The 11,679-nt window shown below is 38.8% G+C and overlaps 1 protein-coding gene across 1 annotated transcript in view; it reads right to left on the bottom strand.

Annotated features, from left to right (window-relative positions):
* Nucleotides 1-11,679, bottom strand: part of KCNA3 (potassium channel, voltage gated shaker related subfamily A, member 3) — a 28,118-nt gene that overhangs the window by 9,924 nt on the left and 6,515 nt on the right. The window contains exons 3-4 of the mRNA XM_011948154.1: nucleotides 10,362-11,673; nucleotides 5,359-5,480 (exon numbers count right to left, since the gene is read on the bottom strand). Of these exons, the coding sequence (XP_011803544.1) occupies nucleotides 5,422-5,480; nucleotides 10,362-11,673 (1,371 nt within the window). The 3' untranslated portion in view covers nucleotides 5,359-5,421. The remainder of the gene's footprint in view (nucleotides 1-5,358; nucleotides 5,481-10,361; nucleotides 11,674-11,679) is intronic.

Below are 11,679 nucleotides of genomic sequence, written 5' to 3'. Positions count from 1 at the left end.
CAGGATGGTCTCGATCTCCTGACCTCGTGATCCGCCCGTCTCGGCCTCCCAAAGTGCTGGGATTACAGGCTTGAGCCACCGCGCCCGGCCTCATAATAATTTCTTATAGAAGAAATTTATTCATGACTATCTGATATTTTATTGTTTTGTAGTCAGACATGAGGTACATACAAAATGTAATGGCACATAAGGCTGCCTCTTAAATGTCTAATACCTTTACTAAACAAAATTATAATAGAAAATCCAGTAAAATCCATAGTGAGTTAAATCATAAAAATAAACAGTATCACAATCCTTCATCCAAAACCAGAAAAAAAACACAAATATAGATTTCAATCCTATATTTTGTGTCATTTCTTTAAAAATCCCTAACAACATTTTTCTCAGAAGAGAAAAACGATCTTTATCCTATGTGAGCTTAACTGTGTAAAAGTGATGTAAGGAGAAAAGAGTTTCTAATTTCTGCTGATCTACATATGTAAACTCAGGCACATATGTGAGTTTCAAATTTGTTGACACATTTGGTAAGGAAATTGTGCCACTTGGGTATGCAGAGGCAACAGTCAGGTCATTCTCTGGTCTGGTATGCCTGAGAAATCCAGGGAAAGGAAGAAATTCAAAAGGGGTGTGGGGAAAGTTCCTCTCTATTCTTATTAGGAGAATCCTCATTTCCTACTGCAGAGGAAAGTGCCTTGGTTACAATATTACAAAAAATCATGGTAATATCTGCAGTAGTCATATCAATGCTTTAATCAGTTTCAGTCATTCCATACTATATGTGTTGGTATTTCAGTGCCGCTAGGAATCTCCCAATACTAAGAACCAAATGCTGCTGGATTGCCTTCACCTTCCATCTAATTATTAGAAGTAGTTTAAGTTTTACCATTTTATAAATATCACTCTAAAAATCTGCTCTTACTTTTCATTAAGTGATTTAAATGTCCCCATCTCCTTTCATGTATGAACAATCACTTCAAAAAATAGCTAATTTTTATTTTAAAAAATAGCTGATTTTTAAATGTCATAATTTTAAAATGTAATGATCATTACATTTTCCAATTTTTTAAATGTAATGATCATTACATTTTAAAATTAGGTTATTTTGCAAAAGATACCCAGTCAGGCCATATCTACAGTGATGTAATTCTGTAATGTGGTTCACTAGTGAAATCTAATGTTTGATTCAATCAGCTTCCATAGTAATGAAGACTTCATGGATTTTTAGGACTCATCATTAACTGAAACTGAGACTGAACTTATAGGGAAGTTTCTTAGAATGTCTGCTAGATAGATAAGTCCTTTGGAGATATCACTTGTTTGTTCTGATTTTGCTGTGCCATCCCGTTGAATTAGTCAACATGTTTATGTTATCATTAATAAAAAGCACTCTATTAGCTATTATGTATGAAAAAACATGGTCTTTGTGACGCATTATAACTTCCAGGTATCCTTAGTGACTAGGTACCCTCAATGATATCTCATATAAGGTAACAGTTAAGTTACTTACATTAAGGGATTCCATCCCCATAATTGGGTGGTATAATACTTCTTGTGGAAAACTTGCTGGAGCACGTTTTAACAAATGCAAGCCTTCTACAGTGAATTGATTACAAGGAATTTTGTCCTTCAGAGCATGATGAGGAGTGTAAACCACATAGTGATTAAATGAAGCATAGATGCATGACATGAAAATTTTGTGTATAGGTTAAAACACCTCAAATTGGAAGGTAATTTCCTTCCTCTCATCTCTCCTTCCAATAGATACTTATTGGGCACCAACTATATTTCAGGTACTATGTCAGGTCTTGGGTGATACAGCACACTGAGCAGACAAAACTCCTTGTCCTCATGGAAGGGAATGGAAAACATCCAATAAACAAAATAAAATACCTAATACATTAGAGGGAAAATTAAGCAGAGAAAGGGTACAGAGAGTGTTTTGAGGCTGCAATTTTAAATAGTGTGGCTAGGGAAGGCTTCAATGTGAAAGTGACACCTGAAGGAGGTGACGGAGGCAGCCATGCAGCTATCAGATGCTAAAACATTCTAGGCAGGGAGAACAAGAACAATAAATACAAAGCCCCCAAGGTGGAGCATGCCTGGTGTATTTGGAGAAGATCAAGGTGGCCAATGTGGCTGCAGCACAGGATCAAGGGGGAGAGGAGTTGGAAATTAGGTCAAAAGGGTAAGGAGGGCAAAACGAGACAGGGCCTTGCAGGCCATTGTAAAAAAGCCTTTAGCTGGTACTCTGTGTGAAATGAGGTGCCAAACGGTGGTTTTGACACAAAGACGTAATACAATTTGATAAATGTTTTAAAAGAATCACCCTGGTTGTTATGTTGAGAATAGACTCAAATAAGAGGAAGGATGGAAACTGGAGGACCAATTGGGAGGCTGCTGTAAAAATCCAGGTGAAGATAATGATGGTTAAGATCAAGCGGTAGCAGTAGAAGTGGTATGAAGTGGTAAGCCTCTTGAAACATTTTAAAAGTAGTGTCAACACAGTGGATTAAATAAGGGGTGTAAGAGGAAAAGAAGAATCAAGGATAATTCCAAGGATTTTATTTTGAGCAACTGGAAAATTGACGCTGCCAGTAGTGGAGGTGGGGAAGAGGGCAGGAAGTACAGGCTTGATGGGAAGGAGGGAAGCTCAGTTTTGGACATACTAAGTTTGAGATGTCTATTAGATATCCAAGTGGAGACGTCATGTAGGCAGGTGGAAATTCAATCAGGAGCTCGGGAGAGATCTAGGTGGGAGATACAAATGTACATACATAGATAGTTTAAAGCTATTAGAATAAGACAGAATGAAGAATGAAAAGATGAGAAAGAACTAGTAAATAAGATTAAAGAGAGGCCAGAGAGGTAGAAAGAAAATCCACAGTGTGTTATCTTGGAAGTCAAACGAAGACAGTCTTCTTAGGAATGGGGAGGTAGCCGACCATGCCAAATGCTTCTAATAGGTCAAATTGAAATGAGAACTGAGAAATGACCACTGGGTATTGTTATATGAGGTTACCAGTAACCTTGCCAAATACACTTTTGGTGGAGTGATGGGGGGGTGACAGCCTTTTGGAGCAGACTCAGGAGAGAGTGGGAAGGGATTCAGTGGTGAACAAAGAAAGATATAGTTCCCACTCTCATGGAAGAAACATAAATTAATCATATAACACAAATAAATATAAAACTACAGCTATGTCAAGATAACATACTATATTTAATGCATTCTAAGACATACATTTTTAGATTTGAGCATCTATCAAATTGGGATGCACCTTAAAATCACTGGTACTTTATCCTTACAATTGGAAATCTTTAAAATAAAGTACACAAATAATAGTATTTCTTATAATTAAGGGCATCTTAAATTTAATGAACTACTACACTGTAATAGGGGAACTGAAAAAAACCAGTGTCATGAGAGATGCCTTGGAGGAGTATTGAAGTAAAAACAGAAGAGGTGAGGACAGAAAGAGGAGGCTGGCAGCGAAACAATTGCAAAGATCCCCATTAGCTTAAGAGGGAAAGGGAGCTTATCCCGTATCTGGAAGAAGACCAGGGTGACTGGAGCACAAGAGGAGGAGGGGAGAAACATAAGCAAAGAGGAGGTAAGGCTGGATTTGAGATCATGTGGGACCATAAAAGCTATGCTAAGCCTTTGGCTCTCTATCCTAAAAACAAGAAGACCCTGAAGAATTTTAAGCAGGGGTGGGTTATGTAATCAGATTTTGGTCTCAAAAAGATCATTCTGGCTACCAGGTAGAGAAAGGGTCAAAGAGTGCCCACAAGAAACGTGAGGATGCCATGAAGAGACCTTCACGCTTATGTAGGATAGAGATGACAATGTGGATTAGAGTGGTCCTGGCAGTGCCATAGTAAAGTGGACTGGTTTTAGAGATAGCTGGGAGGCTAAATGACAAAATTTGGTGATAGGTTGAGTATATTTACTATTTCTATGAATATTATTTCATTAATAAATGCATTGAGAACACTAGGCAATAAACCTGCATTTTAAGTAAGGTTGGAAAAAAAGAAAAATGATTTGTAAATATTTGTGCTGCACATATGGAATGAAAATGAATATTTTGGAAATTCACTAATTTTCAGAAAAAATGAGAACATTTAGATCAACAGACAGAAAGTAAATGTACTGCAGGATAGGAAGTAATCTATGAACAGGTAAGGGGTGTGTGTGTGTGTTTGTGTGTGTGTGTGTAATAAATTGTCCCCACTGCTTCTCTTCCAAATTAATTATGTTTAATTTAAAGAACATGTTTAAATGTATAAAAATAAGAAACTTAGGATTCAGAGGGACTTCCATAATGAACGGAAGTTTAAAATGAATGTAATGGAAGACAAATGAAATAACAGTGCTGTCTGATATAAAACATGTAGGCATGATGCTAACTTTCATTCTAAAAAGTTGGTGGGGGCCTCCATAGAGATTCCCAAGAGCCTTTGTGTTATGATATTAGGAGTGGGTGTGAAGTTGGAAGCTCACTGTAAGAGAAAAAGCTTCTCCCCAATCACTATCACCATACTGGAAAGTATGACCCCTGTATCTGCAAAGTCAGAGTCTTGCATGAACAAATTTATTCATAACATTCTTTAGACATGATGAAATATCATTTTTTTTCCCTCCATTTAAGTGCTGTATTGCTAGCAACCAGAATTCCAGGCTTTATTTTTTAGGGCAGAGTTCCTATTCCACACTATTTAGGTTACAACAATAACAACATGGCTCCCAAGAAAATGATGGGAGGCTCTTTTCCAGATCTCTTCTTAATATGCATTTGATGGCTAATGGTGCAAATTTTAAAACAGAAGAAAAACACATCTGGTACAAAAGAACCCAGTAAAATCATGAAAACGTTTTCTTTTCAAAATGTATTTTTCTTCACAATTTTGAAAATTAGCTCACGATGTCATTAAAAACCAAGACAAACATCTGAAAGCTTTCTAACCAGTCTGAATCATTTAAATTATACTTGAAAACTGAATATGAGTACATAAAGAATACTATTATCATATGCTATATAGCAATGGCCATTTTCTGGCAGAAAGTTAAGAGCTGAGTCACAATAGTAAAGGTCTGGGCTCTGATTGGCTTCTGCTCCCCTTTTGTTGCCTTCTTTGATTTATTTTCTCTCAAAGGCTATCAACCACTTCCTAAAGGTATATAAAAAACAAGTGATTTCATTAAATATAGAATTGCCCCCCAAACCCATACGGAATAGTACAAAAACCAATAATTGTATCTTCCTCAGTTTAAAAGGCCTAATACAAGACAGAAAGAAAAAGCTCCCACCCTAAAAATGCATCCCTAAATATCCTCTTCCACATTCTTATGCTCCTCACCTCTATCTCACAGTGTTTCCATAAGTCTTCAGATTATGGGGCACGTGTGCTTCCTTGCATTTCTTAGTGGGAAGGGTTATCACTTCTATTCACAGCTGAGAGGTGGGAAGGACTTGGAACTGCTGTAGAAAATGTTGAAATTTTAAATGTATAGAAGTCAATAAGTTATAGTTATGGTTCTCAAAGGAATAGACTACTAGGATATATTATATACATTGTATGTATATACTATAGCAAAACAAATACTTGAGTATGTTATATGCCAAAAAGGTAAATAACAAATTTTATGGCAACAAACTATAACTTAAAATGTCTTCATACTGTGCATTTAAAATTTCAATACTGAAAGTTTATTTCAAAGTTTAGAAAAAACTGACATAATGCTTCCTCCTACGTGTAGGTGTCTGTGGTTATGTCACCATAGTTGGTGCATCATGTCATTTTAAAACATCATAAAAGAAATAAAATAATAACAATGTTAACTTCCATGTTTCTATCTGGATTCATCAGCTGTAGGGCATATACATTTTTCCCCAGGGGGTTGATGGATGTGAACTGATCCAGTCACACCTCCTCACATGAATCTCTTGCTATACACAGACATCTGTATATTTCTTCAACACCTAAGACATGCAACTGAGCTTAACAGTGAAGCCTGTAGTTTGGCAAAGCTAGCTGGCATGTGCAAACATAGGCTCATTAGAATTTTGCTCTAAGCCCAAATCACTATCCATTTTCATTTCATAAATGATTTAAGAACTTAGAGAAGGGTCTGCAGCTATTATGTAGGAAAAATTATATTTTAATTTTTTTAGAGCACAGATGACCTTAAAGATCCATGGAGTGGTTAGGTAAGGCAATAATGTCACAAGTTTCAATGAACTGGCGATCTCATTCTGCTTTTAATACTTCTGTTCTGAATAATTTCTTCCCTCTTAATAAGGGAGAGTCAAAATATTTACATAACTTTCTGGTATGGTTCTTCAGTAACTTAAGCAAAGTATAAGGAGATAGAAAAATAATTCGCATAATGCTATCATCTATTGTTGATTAAAACACATGAAGACAGAACATCCTAAAACTGAAAAATACCCATTGTCGTAGCAGTTATCAAACACTACTACGACTGGTTATACTTTCTAAGATTAAATTTAGATAAACCAACCATAAGAAAATAATCTTTTGTTATTAGAAAAGTCAATCTCTTCATCTTATTTAAATAACTTATATTTGATCCTTATATTTGGTTAAAATATCTGATTATTTTAAACAGGTTAATTTTCAGTATACTGAAATGAAATAGGTTTCTGGAGATATGTTATCTACATGAACTCATTAATTAGTGACACAGGCTGAAGCCAAGCCTAAAAGCATAAGAGATTTATTTTGTTTTTCAAGTCACCTAATAAAAGTAGCACGGGTTTCAGAGCCAGAATAACATGGTTTAAATCATTGGAGTCTCCTGCTAGCTGTGAAGTCTTAGGGAAATCACTTAACTTTAAGCATCTATTTTTTGCCCTCCTAAAATGAGGTTAATAGCACTTACCTTGCGGAGTTGACGACTGTCCAGGACATGGTTGACTCTTAATAAATGGTAATTATTATTATTCTTATTATAGAAAGGAAATAGGAAGACACTGATTATTTATGTATTTCATATTCACAAAGCATTGTATTAATTATACAATGTTTGTGAGTAATGATCACAATATAATCTCTTAGCAAAATCTCTGATGCCATGTCATGGAATTATTTTTTCTAAGTGTTCTACCTATATTAACATTTACTATTCACAATAAACCTATGAGGTACTGTTTATTACCCCATTTAACAAACAAAGAAACTGAGGCACAGAGAGGTTAAGTAATTTGTTCAAGATCATATAGCAGAGTCAGGATTCAAATCCTGGCAATATGACTGCAGAGCTTAAGCTTTTAGCCACTTTATTAAAAGCTTGGAAATAACATTCATGTAAGGTAACAGCCATTCACTCAACAAATTCGGCACACATTCTGTGCTAGGCACTAGTACCTAAAACCTTCAAGACACAGAGCCTGTAGCCTTTAGGGAACTTACAATGTGGTGCCTACAAGCAATCTTATTACCTCAAAGTTACGAGTCAAAAGCCAGGATATTTCTCTGGATTAAAGAACAAAGCTCCCCTTTAAATTACTGCCATTTAATAACCATAAGAATTATAGCACAACCATAATTTACTTATAGAACTAATCAAGGTTTCTACATCTCTTGAATAAATGTGAATAAAATTGTCATTGCACTTTGTTGACCTCTATGTTATTTTAAGAACAGACACAAAAATTATTTTAATGTAATTGTTACAATGTATCTAACATATTATCAAAATGTGTCATAAAAATAATTTCTGGTCATTAAGGGTACCAAAAGTTTGGTCAAGAGGTAGATCAATGTCAAAGGTTAACTCAAACAAAAAGCAACGAAAACTAGATAATGAAGTCCTAGTTAGATATTCACAGATAAAAACAAACAACAAATCTATGACCAGGTATATTTAGATTTCTTGCCTCTATTTGTTTGGTCTTTTCCTTCCTCAGCTCTCTCTTACAGTCTCAATCATTATTTTCCACTCTCTTCAATGCATGCATCATAAATATGCTCCTAACTGAAAATACTTTAGAGGCTTTAAAAATAGGGTTATTCTCATTTACTCTGGAAGGATAGAATAGTTATATGCATCAAAACCAAAAAACAATTGTGGATAATGCATAATTTATATAATATATATAAAACAGAATGACTATGTTTAAATAAAATGTTACTCTTATTTTATGTTTAACCATTTTTTGTTTCAAAGAACTGTACCACTGCTTACTATTAAATAATTATGTAAATTAAAATTGGACCAATAATCTAACAGCAGTAGATTCTGCCATTTATCCTTTTATAAGGAGAAACAGGTTGCTTGGAGGCCAAGTGGGTTAGTAAAAGGAATGGAATAATTTTCAGTTCAGCTTGGGTGAAGGTTATTCTGAAGAGCAATGACTGTTTTTTCATCCTTTTGTAATAAACAACGGAAACTAAAGGACAGTTAACAACACAGAAATCAAATGAGAAAGGTGAAAATTATTTTTAAAAAGACACCAAGCATGCAACTAATATAAGACTGTTGGTTTGGCAAATACCATCAGTCTCTATATGAATGACAGTTCCCTGGCTCTGGATAACAAAAGGGACTGCTCCCAGTAGATCACACAGTGCTCACCTGATTCTGTCTGTCTTCTGGCAACCCTTGGCATATGGCTGAAACTTGCAGGTGTTCTCCTGAGATCTGGTTACTTCCTGTCCCTCCTTTTAATTGATTGTCTGCAATTCACTCAGTTTAAAACGTGCATCCTTTATTTATGTGAAGTTTATTTAGCTTGTCAAGTGCTGTGATGACGACAGAGCTGTTGGGGGATCTGTATTTTTTTTTTTTTTTTAAAGAGAAAGCCTGAAGGTCCCTTGTAGTAAGGTTTCAGGCACACTGATTGAATCTCTCATTTGCTTATGTACAGAACACTTTTACATTTGCTTTTAAATTTCATTTGTTGGCTTGAAGGTTCTTGGATAAAGAAAACTGTAGAGAAGCATCTTTTAAAATTATTGCCTAATAAATGGCATTTAATCCAGATCATGCCTTATTGTGGTTAATATCTAACATTCCAAACACCATATTTTCCTTCTTGATTCAGTCATTATGGAATGACATAATGATTTTCATAGTCAAAAAATGCATTTGGGATTCATTTCACCTCCTTAGAGTCTCAGACTTAACTTTTTTTGTGCGGCTTATTCAAACAGTGGTTTTCCTTATGAAATCATGTAAGTAGGAACCATCTGGAAAGGTTACTGTGGAAACGGCAGGGGCTGGGAGGTGGGGCTAGAGAGCAAGAGATGCCATGACAACCTTTTTCGGGTTTCCCAGGAAACATGGGTTGCTATGGGAACTGCATCAGTCAGGTCCGAATTAGTAACTTCCGCTGGAAGGGGTGTCTGCCACTTTAATCTTCTTGTGATACTGCCGAAGCTTATCTCTCAGATGCATTAGGAAATTTTTTGTTTCTCTCAGCAGCACTGAAAACATCTGTTTCTAGACCTTGATAGATATTGGGGCTGGGACATATGCACAGAACTGCACAGGAATCTGTCAGTCTAATGCTTTAGAAATGCTTAGCAAGCCCGAAAGAATTACACTAATTAGTCAGATCAGGACATCTTGGGCACTTCCCTTTATTCAAAGTTGTAGAGACCCTTAAAATTCCGGGAAGGAGGATTCAAATAGGAATTTCAGTCAAAAACCAAATAACTCATGGTGGGTTTACAAGTCATTATCTAGTTAGACTCTTCATCCACATATCTACAGGGTAGGCAACCGAAATTCATATTCAGGAAATAACGTTGAAAGGTCCATCAAACTGAAGCATCATTTACTGTGAATTGATGTACTTAGGAAAGAAACAACTGCCTTTAAAATTCTGAGGTTAAACAGTTACTCTAACTGTTCTTTAGTTTCATTTCCTCCCAGGATGTACTGCTCTTTTTAAAATAGGGCGTGTACCAGAAATGCAGTTTAATGTAAGTTTGCTGTTTACAATGTTAAGAGAGAGAGGGTAAGGGGAAAAAGGAGAGCTGAGAGAATGCAGCCCACTTGCAAAACAGGCATCTGTTTCAGTATGAAGCAGTAGGGAGAGGGAGAATGAAGTGTGCTTTCCACTTCTTCAGGTCCTTTCCTTGATGAATGGTCTGGAAATGTATAAAACAAGGGCATAGGCAGACCAAGGGGGCATGTTCCACACAATACTGAGCACAGCATGTCACTTGTATCATATATTAAACATCGGTGAATATCTTTTTGATGTTGACACAAGAGTTGGGATTATTGTTCGTGGTGCAGGTGGCAGTGGAATTGCCCGTTTTGAAAGGGGTCTGGGGGAAAGCGCTATGGTTCATACCCCCCTCTTCGATCACCATATACTCCGACTTACTCAGAGTCGAGTTACTCCTTGCTTTTCGTAGCTCCTCGGCTGAAGAGGAGAGGTGCTGGCAACTTCCCACGTGCATGTACTGAGCTTGCTCTTCCCCTTCTGTCTCCCGGTGGTAGAAGTAATTGAAGTTGGAAACAATCACGGGAACAGGCAATGCGATGGTCAAGACACCGGCGATGGCACAGAGAGATCCCACAATCTTGCCCCCTATGGTCACTGGGTGCATATCGCCATAACCCACTGTTGTCATGGTTACCACTGCCCACCAGAAGGCATCCGGGATGCTGCTGAAACCTGAAGTGGGGTCGTCTGCCTCGGCAAAGTAGACCGCGCTGGAGAAAAGGATGACCCCAATAAAGAGGAAGAAGATGAGCAACCCCAACTCCCGCATGGACGCCTTCAGCGTTTGCCCGAGGATCTGCAGCCCCTTGGAGTGGCGCGAGAGCTTGAAGATGCGGAAGACCCTCACCAGGCGGATGACCCTCAGGATGGCCAGAGACATGGCCTGCTGTCCGTTGCCCTGTCGTTCGGCCAGCTCGGTACCCAGAGTGATAAAATAAGGGATGATGGCCACAATGTCGATCAGGTTCATGATGTTTCGCGAGAAGGTGGCTTTGCTAGGACAAGCGAAGAACCGCACCAGCAGCTCGAAGGAAAACCAGATGATGCACAGTGTCTCCACCACGAAGAAGGGATCGGAGAAGCTGGACGCTCCCGCGGGGGCCCCCGACGTGCTGTTGCCGGCTGCATCGAATGAGTCCTGCGACGGCGAGGCGGGGTAGTCCTTCTCGTCGCGGAATTCCGGCAGCGTCTCCAGGCAGAAGATGACAATGGAGATGAGGATGACCAGCACGGACACGATGGCGATGCCCCGGGCCGGCCCGGAGCTCTCGGGGTACTCGAAGAGCAGCCACACCTGGCGCTGGAAGTCGCGGCGGGGCAAGGGCCGCTCCTCCTCCCGCAGGAAGCCCTCGTCCTCGCGGAACTTCTCCATGGCCTCCTCGCCCAGCTGGTAGAAGCGGATCTCCTCGGAGAAGATGTCGATGGGCACGTTGACTGGCCGGCGGATGCGACCCCCGGACTGATAGTAGTAGAGGATGGCGTCGAAGCTGGGCCGGTTGCGGTCGAAGAAGTACTCGTTGCGGAGCGGGTCGAAGTACCTCATGCGCCGCTTGGGGTCGCCCAGCAGCGTCTCGGGGAACTGGCAAAGGGTCTTCAGCTGCGTCTCGAAGCGCAGCCCGGAGATGTTGATGACCACGCGCTCCCCGCAGCAGTCCTGCTCGCCCGCGGCCGGCAGTGAGGGCGGTAGCGGCTCGTA

Source organism: Colobus angolensis, unplaced genomic scaffold (genome assembly GCF_000951035.1).
Source record: "Colobus angolensis palliatus isolate OR3802 unplaced genomic scaffold, Cang.pa_1.0 Scaffold273, whole genome shotgun sequence".
In the NCBI taxonomy this organism is placed as follows: domain Eukaryota; kingdom Metazoa; phylum Chordata; class Mammalia; order Primates; family Cercopithecidae; genus Colobus; species Colobus angolensis.
This window is presented reverse-complemented; position numbering and strand designations above follow the sequence as displayed.